The sequence below is a fragment of the Haemorhous mexicanus genome, chromosome 3 (assembly GCF_027477595.1).
Source record: "Haemorhous mexicanus isolate bHaeMex1 chromosome 3, bHaeMex1.pri, whole genome shotgun sequence".
Taxonomy (NCBI): domain Eukaryota; kingdom Metazoa; phylum Chordata; class Aves; order Passeriformes; family Fringillidae; genus Haemorhous; species Haemorhous mexicanus.
This window is the reverse complement of record NC_082343.1, coordinates 25,065,035-25,089,731: the sequence shown is the minus strand read 5'-3', so window position 1 is coordinate 25,089,731 and position 24,697 is coordinate 25,065,035. Positions and strand designations below refer to the sequence as shown.

Below are 24,697 nucleotides of genomic sequence, written 5' to 3'. Positions count from 1 at the left end.
GCCAGAGCCATTAGGGCATCGGTGACCTCAGAGAAACCGCGGCGAGGCGAGATCTGCTGCCCGTGGTGCCACTGTCAGACCTTCCCTCCCTGTCAGACTCCACACTGCTGCCCAACTTCCCTGGCTCTCCTGCCCTCCTTCCCTGCCCTCTCTGGCAGGGGCTGCTGCCCAGCTTCCCTTTTGGCCCAAGGAGCAATTTCATCAAGTCCTGCTCTCACCTTTGTCCCTTCCAAGTGCTAAAAAGCTGAATGCAGCATAAGGCAAAGCACAGAGCAGCAAAGGCTGCTCAACCACTGTCTGCTAACTGTGACTCACTTTGTGACAGGCAACCACATAGGCAAAGCCACCAAGTACTCCAGGCACCAACAGACCCTTCCCTGGGACACATTGGAACAACCTCAGTCCTTTCCAGAAAAATATGTCAAGTTTAAGTTTACATACAATACACTGGATTGATGCATTTATTTGAAGCACAAACACACAAAAACCAAGAATAAAAGAAATTTTATTTATCTTTTATTTTTATTCTTTTTTTACAAAAATAAACAATTTGAGAAACAAAAGCACATTTTTTTCCTGACTGTACAAACTACAAAACAGTATGACATTGGTCACTTTAGCATTTACTTCATTGCTTTCACTGAAAGCAAATTCTCTAGACACACCCTGCCTTTAAGATGCATTTTATATAGAATTAAGGCTAGCATTCATTTGACATCATTAAGGTCATTTACTTCATTCACTCTAAGAATCAGCAAGCGATGCCTTAGAAAACCAAGGACCTGATGATAAAAGATACGAATAACTGCAAGATAGTCATTAAATTAGTACTGTTCAACCAGCTGGACTGCTTTGCCAGTCTGTCAAAGATGTGGCTTCCTGAACAATTCAAACTGATTCAACAAAAGTCTTAAGCACAGGCTTAATTGTAAGCATATGCTCAGGCCTATCCAGCAAAGCACTCGGCACTTGGGTAAGTCCCTGCCCTTTCAGTGGGACTATTCATATGCTTATGTGATTTGCTAGATCCACAAAATGGCTCTTTCAAATTAAAAATGAAACTTTATGATAACATTGGAAGCAAAAATGAAAATTAGTTGCAGTCTTGCAATTCTAAACATAAGCAATTCCTTCCGTTTGACAAATATGCCGGCATTGCATATCCCATAGCTTGAACACAAATGCTGATTGTCCTCAGTAACGTTTGCTATTCAGCAGACAAACTGATACGCTTCAGTTCCTCTGTTGTGATTGTACGTGCCCAAATAAATACCAGTGTGGAGGATACAGGCTTCCCAGAGAAATGATCAGCTTTCATCCCTGGACACACATGTATAGGTCAGAAATGTTATGCTAACCTTGCTTAGAAAAGCCAGAGCTGCCAGCTGATTTATAACCAAAATTATACTCTAACAGTGTATCATCTTTTGTACTTTGCTTTGGGTTGTTTTACTTTGTTTTTAAATCACATTTTCAAAATCTTGTTTTATTGCACATTCATCCTGGTCATGCAGGTTATTTCTTTAAAGTTTCCTTTAGCACTCTATAGATTAGAATGAGTAATAGTGCAATTATTCTCCGGCCACAGCCACCTTGTACCTAACAGCTGCCTATATTTATACACAAACAGCTCTTATCACTCACGTGTCAGACTGAGCCACTTTAGGTGTCAGTCTGTCACCTTCACATATGTTATCTTGTCAGGATCAGGCACAATATGATTTGAGGCCATCTTGAAGAAGACAAGCTGCCGACCTGCATTGAATAGGAAAAGAGGGGGAAGGGGAAAATACTTAGAAGCGATGAGCAAAATGTTGCCTACCTTAAAATGCTGATATTTCAAATTTTACTTCAACCTACTTCAACCTTCAGGCCATGCAAGACTGAACTCTCTCTTAACTTCAGCTGGTATAAACCTGAACTGTTTTTTGTCTAAAATGACACCAAAGTTCTCCTGGTTTTAGTATCTTTACTCTTACCTAATTACGGTCAGGATACAGCTGTGCAGAGCTAGCACAGCAAATGAAAGAAAGGTCTGAAGACTTTAATAAAAATTCCATGTGGTCTTTAAAAAAGTGTTTTGAGACTCCCACTAATAAAAACAGGCTTGGGTTGGGGGCTTAAATGAAGGACATTCATTTGATTGTACAGAAGCAGAATCATATTTGCACACTTGATCTTTACAAAACTGATCAGTGCAATGTGTACCAAACATGACTTTCTCTGAAACAGTTCTTGCTGACGGCTTTGTAGGTCTGGGCTTTAAACAAGCTGGAACAAGGTTTCTAGTCCTCAGACAAAAAGCAGCAGCAAGTGACAACAGCCTGGGTAGCATAAGGCACCTGCTGCATGTATATTCGGGCCAGTATATATAATAGCCATTTAAATCCTTGAATTTGGGAAGGTTTCTTTGTTTGGTGTCTGTGGGAGCCACAGCACAGCTCTTCTATCTCCCCACACTCACTGACCTGGCACCTTATTCACATTCCTGCCTCCCAACGAGCTCCTGCTGCCCCACAGACCTGCAAAATCACTGCCTTTCTTTGCAGCACAGAGGTACACTCCATGTCTGCTGTACTTCTGCCTTCCCTCTCTAAACCTGAGAAAACCAAATGCTATTTGCTCCCAGCCTGCCTCTCTAGGGGGCTCCCATAACACTATTTTATTTTAAAAGCATGGCATGGCAAACAGGATGCCTCAACTACTGAGCAAATTTCCGAGCTGCAGGTTCCAGGAACTCAGGTGCTCATGCCTCAGGAATGATATGGCAAAGGGAATGAAAAATAAGATTACAAATAGTGCTGTCCCATTTGCTTTTAATATTGTAACCTGAGATAGGAGCTGCTCTAAACTTCCTATGAAATTCCCTGTGCCAGAATAAATACATTTTTAGTATATCAATTAACTTCAAAATTCCAACTACAGATTGCCTGACATGATGACCTAGTAGTCACTGGTTAGCTATAGATAAGGTTAGTAGGAATTAGATTTTTCTTGGTTCCATGGAAGTGCCCATTCACACCTCCCAGAAGCACAAAAATGCAAAAAATAACACTTCAGATCCTGTGGTTTGGTAACCTGAGGTCCACGTGCTTAGCCCTCTACTGCCAGCTCCTGTGAGCCTGTCTGTAATTTCTGCTTCCCTGACAGCCTCACTAAAGAGAAGCCTCACCAAAGAGAAGCTGACTCAGCTGAACCTTCAGAGACTACCTCATTTCCAGATGCTGCTGGTGGCTCCTGCAGCCCAGCACAACACACTGCCCAAGCTGTATTAAAACACTTAGGGCAGCCAGAATAGGTGACTCAGTTCTGCTCCACAGCATCCAGGACCTACCTGTCCAAGTTGTCTGGTTGGTCAGGACAAAAGCTTTGCACTGGGAGTAGCTGTCACAGATCTCAATGGCTTCGTTGACATCAAACACGGAGAGGAGGCAGCCCTTGTGATGGTAGGATGGCCAGCATCTGTAGTTCTCATCAGGAATGAAGGCTTCAGGCACCCGTCTGTACTCTGCAAATCAGAGCAAAGCAGTGGTTGGAAAGCTCCAGTAAACTGGTTGTTTTTAACAGGCAAGGTTTATTAGAACAGCTTAGGAGCAGGATATATGATGGAAAAGCTGACGGTTTAGGCTGTACCAGCTCTGGTTTACTCCCAAACATGTTTATAGCCCTGCACTTTCCTTTCCTTTTCCTTCCCTCCTTTCTTCTTCTCACTTTTTTCTCCAGAAAGCGTCTGTAAATAAACAGTCTGTGCACAAAACCCCTTTCCCTTCCCCACTGCGGAGGCGAGGCTTTGGTTTTATTAGGAGTTTTACAGGAAGAATGTCCCATTGAATAAACAGCATCCACTTGAATGAACTGACTCACTGTCCTACTTCCCAACAGTGAGCAGGATTGTCGGGGGGAGACCTGACCAGGCGTTCCCAGCCCTCCCTCTCCCTCAGAAGAGCATGCTATTTTTCTCTGGCTCCTTTAGAGAAGGAAGAAAAGACAGGCTTTTAATTAAGCAAACTTTTTTTGCTTGCTCAGATTAGGACAAAAGAGGAGTCGCTTGATGGGCCTCTGAAGAGAAGGGAGGGGGGGAAGTAGCGGGAGCATGTCAGCGTGGTCCTGCCCAGCCGCGCCTCCGCGCTGCACCACTGCCTGCTCCTCTCCTTGGCTGCCGTTCAGTCTCACTTGCCTTTATGAGCTGCCTCTTGTTCTCTGTTCACAGCTCCTCTCACTTTCCCAGCCACTAACGGGGCTTTCTCTAATGAATGCATCAGCAAACTCAACTGATCATTTATAAACATTTCTGTTTAGCCTCCAGACGCACAAATTAATGGTTCCCTCCTGTCTCTCCTCCCCACGTCCTATTCAAAAAACTAAATACATTCTATATTTCTTCTAATTGTATCTATTATGGAAACCAGAGCTGCCTGCCCTGACTCACAGTCTATTCTTAAGTCACTTTGGTTCAGGCATTTTCTGCCTGCTCTGCTGATTCAGCCAGCTAATATTTCATACAGCACATTGTATGAACAGCACTGAGTCAAAGGCAAGCGTGTCTGCTACTCCAAACTGTCAATATTTCAACTGGGAAAAGAAGTGCACATTCATGAGTGCTCATTCTCACCACACAGTCTGAAATAGTGGGAAACAAATGTAGCAAATACATTCTATTTTAAGCCCTAGTTAATTTAAAGTATCATAAGAAACGTTCCCAAACAAGAAGTAAAATCAGAGTTGATCATGTCCCAGTTAAATCAAAAGCAAAAAAGTTTTCTTAATTCAGGAAACGCAGATTCATGCACAAGAAAAAAAATTTCAAAATGTAGTTCCACATTATGACTGGTCATTTCTCCATCAAAGATATTTATGCATTTCTTTTGAAGAGAAGTCAGAGTGTAAATCAAACTGTTGGCTAGGTAAAAGTGCCTTTTTTCCCAGTTTCTGTATCAACTGTAGTGTAACAATAATTGAATGTAACAGAAGATTCTCTTCACATGGAACTGCTGCGTATTGATTTGTACCTCACAGCCCAGTAAAATGATGTGTACAAATTAAAAGCAAAAAAAAAAAAATCAATTCCCTGTAGTTAGCACCGTGTGTAACCATTTGTATCAGCATACATGCTATGCTGACTGGATATAAGATGTGATCATCCACAGCTCCTCTTTGCACACCACAGAACAGCCAGCTCACACTGCACTGTGCCAAGCCCCATGCCACAGGGGGCATTCACAGAAGGATGGTCCTTGCTGTGGCAGCAGGAGATTAGGCATCTGCCTGATTCTCCATGACAGCAGGGAGTGTGTCCCATCCCCTCTCCAGGGCACTTTGGGAGGATGACAGGCTCCACGCGGGGGCTGGGAGGAAGCTGCAGCATCCCTCGGCACACCATCACCACACTAAGTTTTTCTTCATGCAAGGGAGAAGCCCACCTTGAGGACCTTTATTTAATATTTAAAATATTTAAACTTCTCTGAGCACAAATATGCTTCTTAACAGGCCTAAAGCACTTCCCTTTTCCTCAGCATTGCTCCCAACAGAGGTCTCAGGGGTTAGGCTCTCAGCTGACATACACAGACTTCAAAATAGCAGCAGTGATTCAGAGGTAGGAGATAAAGTTCTCTCTTTCCATTGCCTTTTTCAAGGTGGCCAAGCCTGGTAAATCATCTGGGCAGCTCAGACACATTAATCAACGGAGCTGGGCCAGCAGTAACTGCGATGGCAAGGTCCTGGTTTGAGTCTGCAAGCGAGGATGGAAACTGCCATGCAAAGCTAGTGTCACCATACAGCAGAGCCCTGTGGCCGTCCCTTCTTGCTGCTCCCTACCAGTTCTGACATGAGGGAAAGCCATAACCATGTCCAGTGACTCATGGGAACAGGTAACAGGCACATGGCAGTGTGACACAGATGCAAAAAGCATTTTCCTTTGGCCGGGAGATCACCAAGCATCACGCGGGTGGAAACACCGCCACTGGAATCTGAGGGAAGGCACACAGTCACAAGGGCTCCACAAGGGCAGCTTCTGCCAGGGCTTCCAACTGGCAGGAGCCACTGGATACCTGCAAATCTGGGGACTGAGCTTGTGCTGCCCACAGGAAAGGGAGGATGCAGTGAGGGGAAAGGCAGGAAGGCAGCCCCTGTCACCCTTTGCATGGCAAACAGCAGCGATGGCTGCCTGGAGTGCCTTCCCTTAGGAGCATCCCAATGGAAGGCAGCCACAAGGAGTGGAGAGCAGGACACGTGATGGCCCTGCACCCTGGTTCCCGCTCCCACTCCAGCCAGGCACTCCTGCACGCCCTGAGAAGCCAAGATGGGACCTCCTCTTAAACTATTACAGTCAGAACTGATCAGAAACTCATTGCAGCATCAACCAAGTGGTGGTCTAAGCAGACTGCACTTCTCTTCAAAACTCACTCCATCTCCAGCAGAGCAAGGCAGCTGCCTTGTCCATTTGCATGGTAAAGGCAGGTATCCCTGGAATCTCTTACTTGCATAGTGTTGATTTAGGGGGCTTACCCTTTAGCCCTTATTTGTATGACTTGTGAAGAAATGCACTCCTCTCACATGAACTGGAAGGACCCTCCTGAAGGATGCTCCTCCACTGAGATTTGTCCCAGCAATGACATTAGGTCCAGCCCTCAGGAGAGCTGGGCTTCCCCTACACCTTTAAATTGGACACCACAGTGCAGCTCCTCAATTAAGCAGTACTCCAATAGTTTAAAGACAGCTCCAGCCCAAGTTTTTGTCCTGCCAAGACCTGGAACTTGCTTAAATGGAGTCCTTGGAATTTGAAGGCTCACAGCAGTAAATCACATCATAAAAAGGTCAAAGTTCTGGTCAATTTCCAGACTAATGGTGTTTAAAACCAATAAATGCTTGCCTAATACTATAAATGCAGCCATAAATTTACACTTTTGTGTACATACACATAGCTTGACAGAGAGTACATAAAGTCTATCAAGGTAATGGCAAGGAACAGATCAGAGAAATGCAAGGCATCCCTACTGTAATCAGAGGAAAAAGAATCCTTTCCTCCATCTACTCATTTTGTGAGGATTGAAGCAACTAAATGCAGTGCAGTAAGCCTGATCTTGATGTCACTTACAATGGGTTTACTCCAGAGTTTAACACGGGGGAGGTAATACAAGAGGTCACAGTACACGGATAGATTACACTCCAAAGCATTTTTTTTTTGTAAACATTTTGGAGCTTCAAGATACCTTGCTATGCTGAAGCCGGGCAATCCTCAAAAGTTTTGTTTTGTGATAGCTTTTATAGTTTTAAATATTTTTACATGGCTTTTCTGATCAATCAAAACATGCTGCTTTGATCAGGCCAAAATCTTAGAAGTTTCTTAGCATGATAGCTACATCCCCATGATGGCCACACTGATCCTCAAACCAAGATCACCCACTTCTTGTGACAAGTAAGAGAGGCATCTTTAAGAGCAATCTGCAGCATCACTGACCAGTGCAAGAGCTATAAAAAAAACACCAATGCTTCTGATGCTTTAAATTCTTCTTCTGTCTTTTTTCCCCATCAAAAACCACCTGCATTGTCCCAAAGCCGACTACAATCTATAAACATACTCATTTTCACTGTACTAGACTGAATCATATAAAGAGCTCTACAAGTATATAATAAACTATGTGAAACCGCCTGTGGTTTCCCCCTTTTAGCCTGTCTGAATCACCCTAAATCTGACTTTAATCAGTCCTAATGACCGTTTATTTCAGCCACAGCAGCCAGACTGCATTTTTACTACCAACTACAGCTACTTGTTGGAGATTTGCCCAGTTCTCTTATCACTTGCCAATACACTGTGGGTCAATGACAGAGACACAACCACGTTCATCCTTGAGAGAAAAATCGTGTTGCTCCTTTTTCTCCCTCCTTTTTTCCTCCAGTCTCACGAGGAACACTGGCAGTCAACTCTGGAATTGCTTTTAATTGCTTTGCTCACAAGTAAGCAGAAAGAGCCTGATCTTGCCAATATCAGCAAAAAGTGGTATTGAGCAGCATTTTGCTCTACAAACAGTCCCTTCTGATTCCCAGGGAGCTCTTGGAGAGCAGCACTGGATCCAAAATAGACAATAACACAGAGATGTTTTTAGTATGCTTCATTTTACTCTGAACTTTTCCTCATGTTCCAATACCTCACACTTAAACACACTTCTGACAGCAGGCCCCACGAAGCGCTGTGCGCGGGCTGCTAAGAGAGCGGCTTTGGGGCACCTGAGGAGGCGAGGGGCAGGCCTGTCCCACGGGCTCTGCTTCCAGCCAGGGCTGACACATCCCAACTGCTGGGAAAGCCGGGCTGGCCTGGCGGGCACAGCTCTGCCTCAGGGGACAGCCCTGCTCCTGTGGGGAGCGTTCCTATTTCCCGTGTGCGGGCCGGGCCAGGCCTGGCGGGCACAGCTCTGCCTCAGAGCAGGGGACGGCCCGGCTCCTATGGGGAGCATTCCCGTTTCCCGTGTGCAGGCCGAGCCAGGCGGGCACAGCTCTGCCTCAGACCAGAGGACAGCCCTGCTCCTGTGGGGAGCGTTCCCATTTCCCGTGTGCAGGCCGGGCAAGCCTGGCGGGCACGGCTCTGCCTCAGACCAGAGAACAGCCCTGCTCCTGTGGGAAGCGTTCCCATTTCCCGTGTGCGGGCCAGGCCAGGCCTGGCAGGCACGGCTCTGCCTCAGAGCAGGGGACAGCCCTGCTCCTGTGGGGAGCGTTCCCATTTCCCGTGTGCAGGCCGGGCAAGCCTGGCGGGCACGGCTCTGCCTCAGACCAGAGAACAGCCCTGCTCCTGTGGGAAGCGTTCCTATCTCCCGTGTGCGGGCCCGGCCAGGCCTGGCAGGCACGGCTCTGCCTCAGAGCAGGGGACAGCCCTGCTCCTGTGGAGAGCGTTCCCATTTCCCGTGTGCGGGCCGGGCAGGCCTGGCGGGCACGGCTCCGCCTCAGAGCAGGGGACAGCCCTGCTCCTGTGGGAAGCGTTCCCATTTCCCGTGCGCCGGCCGGGCCAGGCCTGGCGGCTCCTCGTGCACTCCCGTTGTGCCGGCAGCAGAGCCCTATTTAAATCCGTATGCAGGCCGTCGCCCAAACACAAATAAATAACCAGAGGAACGACATGTTCCCTTACATTTTATTCCTGTTAACATGACACAGCTGGAGCATTTTTCCTGCCTCGTGCCCCACATCCCAGGGTGCTGTTCTGTGCCCACAGCCACCTCTGTGGCACACACCAATTTATCAAAGACAACAAGCCCAAAATGTTCTACAGATGCTTAAACACTGCATATGGTCCACCCGATCGCAAAAACAAGGATGGTGATGATGGACAAGCCAGAAGTTGCCTAGGGTCATGTGTTGGGGCATTTAAGCCTGAAGACAGAGGCCCACAGGATTTATAAAAGACACTCGGGGACTTCTTTAGTGTTCTGGAAGGGAACTGAGGACCTCAGCAGAAAGTATTTCGCTGTGCAGTGCCAAGTTGGACAGGGAGAAGGTTAGCAACAGCAGAACACATTGCTCAGGGAACAGGGTGAATGGCTTGCACAGTGGTGGAGATACAAGTGAGGAACAAGCAATTGGTGTGGTCCCTGCAGAGCTGCACAGACCCACACGGCTGCAAAGGAGCCTGCTCCTGTGCTCCTGCGTGCTGGCATTGCCTGCCTCCTGATGTAAGAGCCCCCCCAGCCAGGCAGGGTGCAAAGGAGACTTCCAGCCCTGTGCACCTTTCTCCCTCAGCCCTGAGGGCTCTGGGAAAGGGACACCAAACGCACATGTATAAAAAATAATTTTAAAAAATATAAAGCTGATGAGATTTATCATAATATATTTCGATAGAGCAGGAATCTGGGCTGCAGTTTGTTCCTGATTTCAATAATTCTTGGGTAGATTTACAGATTCCTAAGCAGGTTGCTATAGTGACCCTGCAGAATATTATTTTCAAAACACTGATGTACTGTAAATATTTACATACAGCATAATCCTGCCAAATTGTCTTGAGACAAAGGAAAACACAACGTGTCTTTGCTTTATGTCCAGCCTTCCAGCTTTTTTAGCTTTGAGAATGTGCTTTCAGCTAACAACAGCAACTAATTACAGCTTTCTGTGGGCTTGCACACCCCCAGACCTAATAATGGGTCATTTATTAGCTTTAATGAATAACAAAGCTATCTGATTTATGAGTGTTAGCTGATTTCACACATTTCTGAGTAAATTCTGAGTTAACTGAAGGGCTGGGGCTTAGCTCAAGGGCCAGATACTCGGTACAAATCACTGTCACTTGATTGAAGTAATAAAAACCTTGATACTGGGGCATGACTTTACTGATGAACATCAGTAGTTTTTTTATAGTCTCCTTAATCTGGATAATTAATGGAATGATTTAATCATTTTTAGATAACATATGTCAGAAGAAATACATGGTTCCTGTTTTAATTCACATTCTTCTGGATTCCAGCAGGAGAGGCCAACAGCCAATGGAATATAAAAGCATTTGTTCCTGGTGTTGTTTTAAATGCTGCAATGTTCCCATATCAACATGAACAGCAGTGTGATTTATGACTGCAGAACACATACACAGCTATCAAATATCTCCCACGCCTCTACTCTAGGATACTAAACCAAAGTCCAGAGCATAATATAATTTACAGCACTATAAAATCTTTACAACTGAAGCACAGTGAAAGCTTAATATCCAAGACCTTCTGTAATATGACTATGTCATCTTGTTAAACTTTATTTATGGGAACACTAGGGCTGACAAGAACTTTTCTTCGTGCCACTTCCCTACTGCTTATCAATATCACCTTTCTCACTTTGTGGCGTTCATAGGAGGAGGTCTCCCTTTCAAAAACGTAAGTTCACATAGATAACACACTGTTTCCTCAACGTTAATGTTTTAGTTATGGCCTTACATGACATCCCCAAGATCATGATCTTGTCTTTCCTACTATGAATTTACAATGGTCTATCCAAGATAATGTCTAATTCCAAGAATTTAAGACCTAAGACAAATTCTGAAGCTCCATTACCTGAACCTTCTGTAGTTTTTTCTCAAAACAAAACAAAACAAAACCTTGTAATTCTTGGATCTGAATTCTCCTCCTCTTCTTTTAGGATTTCAAAATAGGTCGTGCACCACAAAGGCCTTATTTTGTCACTAAACCTTTAGGTGCCAGAAGATTGGCATCACAATTCCTGTCATTTCTAATGTTTGTGAGAGCAAAAATCCTGGGAGTAAGTCACCTTGTGAGAGTTCTATCTGGAGCAAAATGGATGTAAACTTGTGCCTCCCCTATCTTGGGACCCATTGGAGTATGAATGCAAAGCTGATTAACTCCAATCTGACCTGAGAACCAAATGATCACTTTTAATTTTATCTTAACTTGGCACTGGGCTGAAAAACACCCTTCTTGAACTTTGTCTATGCTGCACAGCAACACAGAAAACATTTTAAAAAATCATGTAATCTTAAAAAAATTTTTTGGTCCAAACAGGGCCAAAGCAGGACCTCAACCTACAGCTTGGGAAAACATCCTGGGTGTTCCTTTTCATCCCTGTCTACCCCTCTACCAAGATCTATACACAATATTCCATCTGCTCAGCTGTTCAGCCTTGGTTTCAGTGGTGAGGATGCAATCTCAGTTGGGAACATCCTGCCAGTAGAAGAGGCTGATTCCCTGGACACCACTCCCTTCCAAGACACCTGTCATCCTCTCCTGCAACTCCACTGTACCACAGGAGAGTTCCTCATTCCATTATCTCCGACTAAATTCTAACTAATAATTTCTAATTCCATAATCTCTGGATTGAAAATTTTAAAAATTCATTCCAACACAGTATTAGAATCAGATATCAGTCAAATATGAGTTGAGGAAAGGTTATGGTTTGAATTAAAATAATAAAAGTGGGTGTATAGGCACATTTTAGCCTCATGATATGACTTCTTCATATTTGCCTGGCAAGGAAAGAGAGTCTTAAAATAGAAATAGATTACAACACCTTCTCTTTGGTTAAAGTGGCCTTAAAACAAACTAGAAATAGGCCTGCACATCTTAAAGGCATGGCAGCTAAGTCTGAGAACACATTTAATCTAAGTGTAATTTCTAGTAAGATACCCAATTCCTCAGGCTTGTCCCTGGTTGAGAACATTTTCCTATCAAGGAATTCAATATTACACTCAGGGTATTTAATGTACATTATCCAATACTTTACACAAAGGAGCTACAGATTTTCAACATCTTTGGTCACACTGTGAAGTGCCTAAGTCCATTAGCAGTGTCCTGCAAATAAAAGAGGCTCCTTGCAGAGCAGGGCATTACCACCATGAAGAACATGGGGGTAGTGGATTCTATGTTACATTATCAAGGACTCTGCAGAATTAAATGAACACAAAAATGTGTAATTATTGCAGTAGCTAAATATACATGGAGCTCTGCTTTGCATCCGTGGAAACCTGCACTGATACACTGACTACTGCTGTCCAAAGCTTCTCTCCTTGTGACTCTTTATAAACATGACAGATCTCTAAAATTCAAAAACTTCACCTCATCCTGATACAGCAGTGAGACCTGGAATCAACCAGCATCACAGAACAACTTCAGCTCCTGGCACTTCTTCAACAAAGGACATGTTTGTACTATTGATTGTACTGCTGAAAATAATTTTGCTGTGTTGACAGGTATCACTCAGCACAGATGTGATGAAAAGCTGAAAATTAGAAAGTTAAATGAACACCTGCAACAATTTTCCTGCCAATTTTACAACAAAATAAATATTGAATTATTCTGATAAGTGGGTCAAATTCATCCCTGGTATCATAGCCCTTTGAGGTTAACAGAGCCACAACCAGAATGAATTTGGCTCCTGAGTCTCTTTCACTGAGCAAATGCTTCACTGAACTTTTCAAACCCCCTGTGCCAACATTCATCTTCATTTAGGACCCATCTTTCCCTCTTTACTGAGCTTTTGCAGCAAAGCCATAATTTTCCTATCAACTTGCAGTCAGTTATGTTGACAGTTTGACATGAACATTGTATGTACACAAAAATAATTTGCAAAACAGCTTTTACAATTGTTGGGCTTAACAGTCATTTCCAGCACACATAATATTCTTTGACATGTACAATTCCACAGCTATCCTTCTAGGAAGAACATGCACCACTTCGTAACACAGCTTGAATAGCACACAGACATATTATGAAAAAGATACTGTTATTCAGCCTTGTTTTCATCCTGTTCTTTTTTTCTATTTTTTCATTCTATTGCTAGCACAAGATGAGGGACACACTATTTTTCCCTTGCAAAGGAAGTAAAAACTTTAGTCTTCCAATCAATAAACATTTATGTTACAAGAAATTCATTTTAAGTCCCAGGAAGTCCATGGGGGGTTACAGCCTCATGAATGGGTGCTCCCCAACAGATGTTCAGGCAGGTTTTGATACTACAACACCAGTGTGTGGATGTGGTGAAACACATTTTCCATTAATCTGTCATGGAGAACTCTCTTTGGATTTCCTTATTCCCATTACAGCCTGCTCACACTTATGGATGTCCAGCTACATAACAGAGTGAGAAGAGTTACAGGAGGCTCCCAGGAAGCAAAAAGCAGATAAAATATTATCACAAGCATGATTTCAAGGACCACTGAGCTTTGCTTTCTGCAAATTAGCCCTTGCAAATCCCACAACAATGACAAAATCTGAGATTTTAGGTTTCAAGGAAAATGACTTTACCAGCTTTCGGCACCCGGGTTGTGTTCTGCAGGTACTCCCCACTCTTATACAGATTCAAAACTCTCTCCAGCTGAGCAGCTGTCTCATCTATTCCCCAGTGAAGTTCTCCTTTAAAAGCAGAGGAAAATAATGACTTAGATGAGGAGCATCCTGCACAGGACAAAACAAGGTTTTATTTGAATGAAGCCCTAAACATGGGAGCCCCATGGTGCCCTGCTCCATGGCAGGGTGGTGACGTGGGCAGGAGATCCCTGAGTTCCTACAAGTTCCTACAAGTCTCACACCTGACATGGCCCAGGCATTCCAGAGCCTGGCTCATCCAGCTGGTAGCCCCAGGCCTGCAGGCACAAAACACTGAGGAGAACTCCCCACAAGAGATCAACATCAACCAAAACAGGGAACTCCAAAGCTTTGCTTGCTCATTAGCTATAGCCCAGCATAATTTATTTTCCCTTCAGATGCCCACTGGAGCAAGGCACTGAAAAACCCTCAAATCAGTGTCACAGGCAACTACTCTTGTCTCAAAGCCACTACCTTGGTAATCAGTGAAGATCTATGGAAATGCCATTTGTGCCTCTGGCTTCTGAGGTATAAAACACCACTGATATCATTGACAATGAGAAAGTATCCTGGGTTTTAGCATTAAAATTTCCCTTTCCAGGGACAGAAGTTTTTTCCGGACCCACAAGGAATTGCCTTCTGATGCAATTCACCCTGAGGTGTCAGGAAGAAACAAATATCTCTGTGAAGCCTAGATAAAATCTAAAAATGGGATTTCTCTGATGTATGGGCCCATTCTTGCCTTCTTGGTATGGGAGCAATTTCATCCTGGATAGAAAAACAACCTAGTTCTATTGCAGTGAGCACAAAAGCAGCATCCTCCCCTCCCAACCATAATAGTTACACTAAAAAAGCAACTACTTGGCATTACCATGTTTATTATGATTACCTGTTGCATTGACTATCTTATCCAGCAATGGTCTCAGTGAGGATGGAGCACTGTGTGGAAGAAGATAGGTAAAAAAAAACCTGCAATAGAAAAGTAACCAATATTGACTTTCTTTTTTTTTATTTTACAAGAGTTTACAAACATCTGGTAACTCCTGAACATCATTATTGCTTATATGCCACTGACCTATTCAGGAAATATAACGGTATTCTATACTCACATAAATACATAGCTGAGACTATTCACACACAGCTGTCTGGCATACCTAGACCACGCTGCTACATACAAGGCTGCCTTGTACCTACGTGTAAATGTTCCATTAATACAGCAATTTGATGTGAAGCCCCATGGATTGTGACTATTTCCAAAGCTGTCTGTACTTCAACAAACTAAAAGGATGCTATCAACCCCGTAAATCTTGGGCTTGCTTTTTTTTTCAAACCTTGAAAGTGCACAAATTAGATTTCTGTTCATTTCTAATAAATGAAATTACTATTTTCTTTACTACAGTTTTCTTAGACTTTCAAATTAAGTGCCAGGAGAAAGCCATCTTCTGTTGTTTTAATGCTGCTAGAATACAGAATGTCCTCTCTGTTCCTATCATTTATCTATAATCAAGGTACATTCATGTAGGTATTCACTGATGGAGGTAGAATCCCAGAATGGGAAAGGTTGGAAAGCACCACTGGAGATCAGCTAGTCCAGCCTCCCTGCTCAATCAGGGCTCCCTAGAACAAGTGACTTAGGATTGTGTCCTCATGGCTTTTAAACATCTATAGAGAAGGAGATTCCACAACTCCATTTTAATGTTTTTTACTATAAATGAAAAAACAATGTGCCATTACCATCCCTTGAAGTACATTTAATTTTCATATTCCTTCTTCAGAGTTCTACTACTCTGCCAATACCACAGCCTATTGCAACTAACTCAGTGTCACAGAAACCTAAGATGGAGATGGACAGGTCAGGATCTGGCAATACAAACAGAACTACTGGACATAGATATTAGCTAATGAAAAGAACAGGAACACAATTGGGAAATTGCCCGGCTTCACATCTAACTTGCAAAGCAAAGTAAACAGTTTTTCATATACAGAAACCAGATTGTCAAATGGAAATCTCCAGGGACTCATGCTCAGGAGAGAGACCAGCAGATGCTTTACATAAACACAAATTAGAAAATTCAGTTACTGATACCAAAAATGGATCACAGAGGCAGGTATTGTTGAGCTGACACTATTTATACAATGAATATTGCTCTGAGACTGTAACTCCCTTTTCCATCCCAAACAAAAATAATGTTTATGGTTTTGCCAAGTGGGATAATCCACTGGTAGGTTTTCCTGATCAGGAGTATAAAACAGCCAATGTAAATACGTACAGAAATCTGAAGAGCAGCACAACATTTGTAACAAATAATTTGTCTGGTAAACTTCAGCTCATTGTTTTTGCTTAGAGATTATCCCTAAAGCAGAGTCCAACTGATTGTGAATAGTTCTTTGCTAAAACCCAGTAGCTGTCACTAAGTTTGCTCAATGCTGGCTGGAAGCAAGTCACGGAGGTTATTGTTTTTCCGTAGCTACAGGGCCACAGAAACATGCGACTGTTCTACTGCAAACACCCACATGTGAGATCCTGACATGTACAGACACTGCAGTCTGCACAACTTAATTGCAAGAACATTTGCTATTCATTGATTCCAGGGCCAGTGGTATCCCCTGTGATCTGCATAACACAGACTGTCAGATCCTTTTACATTCGTTCCTACAAATTGTTTCTTTTTGAGAACTATCTGATACTAATTTAAGAATTCTCAGTGAAGGAGAATTCATCTCAACCATTGGTTAATTGCTCAAAATATTAATTTTGTTTACTTTCAAAACTGTCCAGTGCTTTGAAAACTGTTCCCCCAAACACTTGGAGGAAAACACAGTGAGACACATTTGTGACAGGAAGTAACCATCTGAAAGTCAAAACAGGCCAGTTCTTGTAGAGGTTTCTCCTAAATGTTTTCTCTCCTTTAATTATTTACCTCATAAAGAAACCAGTAAGAAAGGCTTAAATATGCTCTCAAGGTTAGGGTGTGCTCTGTTTTAAAATTACAAGGGGTTTATGCATTGTTTGATATATTGCTGCTTTTGACTTCTATCTAACAGCTTCAGAGGGAACCTCTAAGCCTACAGCAACAGAGTGCACCTATGAAAATAACAAATTTAGCAGCCTATCCCTAATGAAGGGAGGATTTCACCTTCTGAGACAAGTGCATAGGGCTTGATGTAACTCCTTAGCATGGGTGGTCACAGCCTCCCACACCGTGAATCCACCGTTCAACAAAACCCCATGTCTCTACGGAATTAAGGCAAAGCAGGGCTGAGAACACTGGGGCACTGTGCATGAAATACACACTTGAGAGCAGTTCAAAGGCAATATTAAAAACTGTATTAGAAAAAGACCACTTCCTTCAGAGTGTGACCAGCAACCTGCCACAAGCCCACCACACCACAGACATGTCCCCACTTACACCGAGATGGATGGGCGCCTATTAAAGGCTTTTTATCCAGAAACAGTAAAACAGTCTTAACCAAAAGCTAGCAAACTAAGCAAGATCTTTAAGCCAAGCAAATGGAAATGGAAAATCTTGCAGGACACACTAAATACTGTGCTGCACTACTGCAGATGGCTGTCATGTGGTGCAGCCCATTTCAGTGTGGTCAGCTAATGCGACACACATGCTGGTGAGCGCCCTGCGACCAAAGCAGAAGGCTCTCTTTGGAGCAGCCTCTCCTCGCTGTGGTCTGGAAGGCAGTGAATGGCATGGCACTTGAAAGGGAAGCCTAAGAAATGAGCACACCATTATGGCACTGCTCTGAGATCTCCATCCTCCCATCTGGATCAGCCAGGGCGGCCGCCCGTCCCAGCAGCACCCGTCAGATGGAGCAGCAATGGCAGGATGAACACAGCACTGAGCATCCACTGCTGGCTCCCTGGAAAGCAGTGACATGGTTCCCCCAGCAGCCCACACAACCCTCTGGGGGTGTGATGGTTGATGGGGGAGAGCAAAGACCACAAACACAAAGCCATCGCCCAGAAGGACCCATCTGTAAATCTGGACACAGCTTTAGAATCAAATTTGGAAGATCTGCAATAGCTGAACACTTCCTTCAAACTGGTCCAGCATGGCCCATTGCCCACGTGTCCCCCACTGTAGGCACAGCACTGGGAGTCAGTCCCACAGCACCTGCTCACACAGACCCAGGGCTGGAGGGAAGGGTGAAAAGATCACCCTTGCTTTAAGAGGTTTGGGCTTAGACCCCAGAATGTCAGCAGCTGAGGGTGGTCCCAGCAGCTCCAGGGATGCACTGGGGCTGTAATCACCCTACCACAGCAGGCTCCAGCAAGGCAAGGAGCATTGAGCCAGAGGGCAGGATGTGAACTGAGCTCTCTGTCTCCCTCTGAAGCCAGCCCTTTGCTCAGCGGGTGCTACAAAACATGTGATGACCCCTCTTAACTCACATCAAAGAGCTGCTGGAATTGTCACACCACAGAACTTGTGGGCCCCAAGCTCCAGAAGTGCTTATGCTTCACTCCTATGAAAATCTCCGCTTGAGTGAAGAATTCAGTGGGCCTCAACCAACACAGAATTAGACTGAGTGGTGACTCACACTCAGAGTATGTAAAATATTTCAAACGTTATAAATGCCATGTATTTTCACAAATGAAACAATTATTCATGGCTTCACTTACTCCTGGGCATTGGTTCTGAGACAGGATGTGCTCATTGATGTGAATAACTATAAAGGATGCTGGAGCTCTAGGCCCACCCTTAACTCTACATGGCTTTATCTGACCACAGACCTGTAGGCATTATAGAGATTCCTCTTTTCATTCATGCTCTGACACCGTCCGTCAACTGAGCAGGGCAGGGTGAAGTTTCTCGCAGGGAATTCCATGAAGCAGTCACTGTTACTGGTACAAGAGCTCTCCTCAACACTGGCATCATCCAGATCTGTCACCTTCAGCTCCCCATCCACAATCACAAACTGCCGAGGGCGAAAATCCAGTAATGTCACCGAGCCAAGAGGAGAGTGAGCCAAGTAATGCAGAAGCCGAACTAAGCTGAGGCAGATCTGAAACACAAAAACATGGGTACCTCGTATTGTTTTCTCAGTGCTAAGTATACAGCAAAACCACTTTAGCTGAAGATATGCTCATAAATTTATGACTTAATATAAGCATTATAACTTACCCTCAAAACTAAATGTTGCAACCAAGGTATTTTTCACAGGATTAGCATAGCTGATTGTAAAAGCCTGAGAGACTTGAAACAAAAATAAGCTTCTTTACAAGTGCTTTCCCACACTATTCTTGAAGCAGGGTTCATTGTTGCTATTCTTACTTTTAACAGAAATAAAGGCATTAACTTTTAATAACACTTTATGCACAGGCGTTGACCACACAATCTGATCCTGCTCTTTTACATTCTCCAGGTCTGGAAATTTTGGCTGGATAGCCCTGCACCCATGCCTAGAGCTCCAACTGCAGACAGTGTCTGTATTGCCTCTGTACTGATCCTGCCTCTTGACTGTTTTTATAACTTTTTTCCACTGTTTCCTCTGATTTTTTCCTTTTACCAGGGGAGAAGGAAGCAAATTCCCAGGAAGAGGAGCTCCACAGGTCCAGTGTAACCCTGCACCATGCCTCAGGTTAAGTGTATATTTCTCTCTGCCTTGATGGGTCTGCCATGGTGGACCTTCAAGCACCACTTTGAGGCTGAGGTGGGAGCTCTGTGCTGATGTTTCACTTTTCCATTACAGATTAGAAACTTGAGTAACTCTTACTAGGCAGCAGCCCTGATGAACATCGAATTCAGCCCCCTTCCCAAAGTCCTGTTTTCAATTCATGCATTCCTTTACAGTCCACTATGTAACCTATTAATCCAAAGGTAGCAGTAACATGAACACAGTTAAATACTGGAATTTTTATTTTATGTATTAAATAAATAACAGGTCATATTCAGTTTAGCAGGCCTTTTACTTTTTATATATAATCTTTGTTTTCTATTAAAATACAATGTTAAGGGCATGTGCATTGAAGTACCCAAACCCAAATTCAGTCTAGGGGCTTAAACAATACACTCAAGGGTGCACCTCAACACATCCTTGACAAGAAAGCTGAGCATAGCTGAAGTTATCCCTCAGATCCTTCACTTGTGGGACATTAGAACATCTCATTCTTCTACCTAATCCTTCTCCTGACCAGACAAGAACATTTTTCTCCTACTTGCAGGATACCATAGTTCATATGGAGGTGCTTGTAGGTGCATACAAGTGTGGTTATGGGATGCTAAACTTGACCACCCGTACCTCCCCTTGGAAGAACACAGAACTCATGTCTGTGTTATCCTGCAATACACTGTAGAGAAAAAGTCCATCCAGCCCAAGCTAACCTATAATATAGGTATCTTCAAATGCCAACAAACCCAGAATTTAGGTTGAGCAAACCCAAATTTTTGTCACCCAAAATTACTGCCTTTTCTCAAATGTCAAAAAGCCCCTTGCTCCTACACCAGCAACCTCTGTGCCCAACCCCAACAGGCTCTGCCGTGCAGACCTGCTGCAGGCTGGGACTGCAAATGCCCCCTTACACCAAGCTTTAAGCACACAGGTGAAGGCTTTGCTCTGTGTCACACACCTATGGATTACTCATCTTACTGCTTAGTCCATCCACACAAGGAAATTATCAATTGTAGGAATGACCTCATGGATTTATGCAGTCATTTTCAGGACTGGACCACAAACAAGTCTCACATATCAAGAAGACAATTTTATTTCCTTCCTTTCTGTATCAGTTGCATCCTAGACAAAGGAATGAGCATGACTTTATTTAGGATTTCATTACAGTGGTCACAGGAATGTTTCACCTGTAATTCTACCTCTGTGAAGGTTTTCATCTAATTCTCCTTTATCTTCCTTTGCAACTGCTCACTCAGAAATATCCACACTGGAAAGAAACTTCTCTTTTTATTACCTATAATCTCTTGGTCATTTATTTTGTACATAATTGCTATCACAGTCCATTGTTTGCATTCCCTGGATGAGATGAGCTAAAGGCAGGTGTTTTGGGAACCCTGCTGAGTACCTCTGCTGCTTATCAAGACCACGATTCTTTCAGGAAAAGGGAGCTGCAGCTTAGTGCAGGCAACACAACTTGTTCCAGCTGTATGAGTAAAATAAACTCTGCCAGGGAACATTCCTGGGCACAGAAACTTAATCCCACATGCACACTGGCTAGCATGGTCTCTGGCCAGGTGTGACCAGCACTGAGGCTGTTCTCCTGCACTGTCCCCAGGCAGGACCCAGAAGGCAGCGTGGCCTGGGGACCATTTCCAGCAGGTTCCAATCCTGCTCACAGCCTTCAGAGAGGGCAGGAATGCAACAGCTCAGCCGTGGGCTGCACCTTGCTCTTCCCACCCGGAGCTCACTCAGGCGCACGTTTCATTTTCTGGCACAGATGTAGCCAAGCAATCCAAAGTGTGTCAGATGGAGACTCTGCTGCCTTTCAATGTCCTAGGGAGTGAACCTCAGACAACAACACATCCCCACACACACCAAGCCAGACAGCTGTCTTGATCAAAGCATTGCTGCAGTCTGGCTTCATTTTGGACAAATTAAGTGTGACCTTCGTGCTCCTGGTAAATTGCCAGTGTGGTGGACAAACTGGGTTTGAGATTTGTGTATGCTTATTTCACTCTTTCCTCAGGAAAAAAAATGAACAGAGCAGGAAGCAGTAGAAAACAATTACAAAACAAACCTATGATAAGGATCAGGAGAGAAATGTAACATCCTTCTATTGTTTAAATCCCAGTCACAGAGCACAGTGCCAAAAACTCCTGGGCCTCAAGCTTTAACAAGTAAGAAATGTTTTGAGATATCATGTAAAAACCATATAACTGGTTAAAATTAGATAGCACTGACAGACAAAATAACACAGTGTCTTAAACACTGCAGAAGGGGAGTGCTGAATACTGCTTCTAAACCAAGATGCAAAACAAACATTTAATAAATGTGAATTGTGCTGAAGAGTACACAACCCCTGCTTCACAATATTATTTATTTCTCACTGTCCTAGAGATCCTTATGAAACAGCTGTTACTCACCCGAAACCTGTCTTCCCAGGAAGTCTGTAAAAGCTGAATCATCTCCAAAGGCGAGCCCAGTTCAGTGATGGTGGTCAGTGTGTCTGGGATGTCATTGCTGTCTTGGTAGCAATAGCCATAGAGCTGAAAACAACACAACCAATATCAGTGCAGTGCACCTTGGCAGCTGGATTCCCAGGGGAGGCTGTGAGCAGTGCTCCTGGCAGGATTTGTCACCCTGCAGGGAACACAGGCTGAAGGACTACATCCAGTGGGCTACATCCAACCCACTCTGGACCAGCTTTTGAAGACCTGCAACCTGTGGGAAGGTCTCAACACCAGAGGTGTTCACTGAGGATTGCCCCCTGAGGGAGGGACCCCATGCTGGAGCAGGGGAAGACTCTCAGGAGTCCTCTCCTGAGGAACAAAGAGCCACAGAAACAGCCTAAGGTTAACTGCCCCCATTCCCACTCCCCTGCACTGCTCAGGAAAGGAGGCAGGGAAATCAGGAGGGAAGCAGAGCCCAGGAAGAAGGGAGGAGTAGGTAGAACCTGTTTTTAAGATTTAGTTTTATCTTTTATTACCCTACTACGATTTGATAAGCTAAATTAATTTTTCCCCAAGTCAAGTATTTCACCCATGACATTAATTGCTGAATGATTTCTCCCTCTCCTTAACTCAACCCACAAGCCTTTTAAAATATATTCTCTCCCCTCTCCAGCTGAGGAGGGGAGTGAGAGAATGGCTTGCATCCAGATAGGGTCAACCCATGACAAATATATGACAAAAAATAACAATAATAATAATTTAACATATCTCCGAATGCAGAAACACAAAACTATCTGAGGACAGGTAATTTAACCTACACAATACCTGACTAAATAATACTGACTTTATGTTTAAAAAATACTGTAAAATAGTTGAATTTACATTTTACTGTTTATGCCTTGAGTGGCAATGTGTATTTCAGTGACACAGCACCTTGAAAAGAATTTGAAAAGCCAACATTTATCTTTCCCCAGCCAGAAATTGCCTCTCACTATACCTGATGAATTCTGTGTACAGCATCATTAAAGCAGTACAAATACTCCAAAATACTATCTGCCAGTAGCTTTTACAATTTAAGAGCATTTAAATGGCAATTTCAGCCATATTCTAGCTTCTTCTTTTATTTGCTTTCCAAGGATTTTTGAATGACTTCCACTTGCACAAATAATTGCACTAGAAGAATATTTAAAGACTGTGGAGGAGAGACTGTCTTGCTTTATATGGAGTGGGACAATGTCTGACAGGCTGGGGGACAGGCTTTTATGAACTCCCTGCTAAGCCCTGGCAGAGAAGATATTAAATGAGCCAGATAAGGATCTGATCACAACTTTCCAGCCAGAACAGCATGCACATGAAATAAAATTAAATGTAATCTCTGCCCCCAGTCAAATAAAACTTACAGTAAAAGGGTTGATGTGAAAATGCAGCATTAAAAAAATGCCCTGCTGCTACTCCTCTCCTGCCTCGCCTTGAGAAATTTGATTTTTCAAACCTCTTTTAGTTTTAAAAAGCTCAGGGAAGATCACAGGGGGCTCCTCAGTGCTGAGGGCACTGCAGAGGAAGAAGCCAGGCTCAGGGAGCCAGGACAGGGACTGATCCCAAATCATGAGGAAAGCAGAGTGCCATGGCCAGAGGGAGCTGAGGCTGCACACAGCCCCTGCAAGCAGATTCCAGCATCCAGCACATTCTTAGAGCTTGTGACCTCCCCAGGCAGAAAAGCAAAGACTAGGCTAAAGTCAGCAAATATGGGATTTGTTATGAGCCATGCTGCTAGTTTTGACTGTAGCTGTCTACGTTTAAAGGAAAAAAGGGTGCCAAAAAATGTAAAAGAAGTAAACAATTTTTCTTTTTGGTGTAAAAAGGGCACTGTGTTTCAAAACAGCTGCTTAAACACGGACATTAACCTAAACAAAAAAAAAAAAAAAAAAAAAAGCTAAAAGATTTTATTTTAAAACAAGCCAAAAAGAGGATTTGTGATAGATGCCAACATGAACATTTGAAGTAGGAAAACGGACGTTTGTCTTTCCTGCCACAACCATGACAAAGATACTAACAGCAATAATTTCTCCATCTAGAGCCATTCAGACCACACTTAGGCTTGTTCCTTATCATCTGTGACACCACTTTTGTGCAGCTTATTGCCAGGAGTTAAATCTTAGGGGATCACATCACCACAACTGTTTAAGCAAACCAAAAGTTGATTTAAATGAAAATATTTACTACAATATATATTATTTTCTCAGGGAAGGTTGGATTCTGCAGTCCTTACCAGCTTCTTTCCACCCCTCCTGTGTGTGGGCACACTAAGGAGATGGGCTAAAGCTTGACAGATTTGAAAACCCTCACTTCTGAGTGTCAAAATCTAGCATCTGTTTCTGCATCATCTGCAGAATTCAGTTCTTGTCTTTAGCATGGTAATACTATCCACTGGGAAAAAAGCCATAAGGGAAATTAGTAAGCAATCCAGATTGGGAAATGACAGTATTGCAGTAACTGTTGGTTCACAGTAACACTGAATACAAAAAAGGCATCAGTCTCCATCAGACATTGTCAGTATTTGTGAAAACAACTCTGGGAATAGAAACACAGAAGATAAACAACTATTATCCATTCCTTTTGATTATGCAAGCATAATACATATATATATTTACACAAAAAATATTGAAAAATGAGTCTCACTATCTATTTATATGCATATGATCACAGGAGTAGAAATTCATTACAGTGCCTATTGTTGTCTATTCTATCTCAATCCATGAATATCAATAGTAATAAAAACAAGTTACGTTTGCTCTCAGCTGGAATTTTGCCTATAATTCTTTCATTTTAGTGTCCAGTTTGTACCTT

The 24,697-nt window shown here is 43.4% G+C and overlaps 1 protein-coding gene across 1 annotated transcript in view; it reads right to left on the bottom strand.

The window, feature by feature from the left end:
* Positions 1–485: 485 nt before the first annotated feature.
* The window catches only part of PKDCC (protein kinase domain containing, cytoplasmic), a 36,388-nt gene continuing 12,176 nt past the window's right edge, over positions 486–24,697 (bottom strand). The window contains exons 2-7 of the mRNA XM_059841144.1: positions 21,824–21,946; positions 18,523–18,794; positions 14,668–14,747; positions 13,719–13,826; positions 3,335–3,508; positions 486–1,755 (exon numbers count right to left, since the gene is read on the bottom strand). Of these exons, the coding sequence (XP_059697127.1) occupies positions 1,670–1,755; positions 3,335–3,508; positions 13,719–13,826; positions 14,668–14,747; positions 18,523–18,794; positions 21,824–21,946 (843 nt within the window). The 3' untranslated portion in view covers positions 486–1,669. The remainder of the gene's footprint in view (positions 1,756–3,334; positions 3,509–13,718; positions 13,827–14,667; positions 14,748–18,522; positions 18,795–21,823; positions 21,947–24,697) is intronic.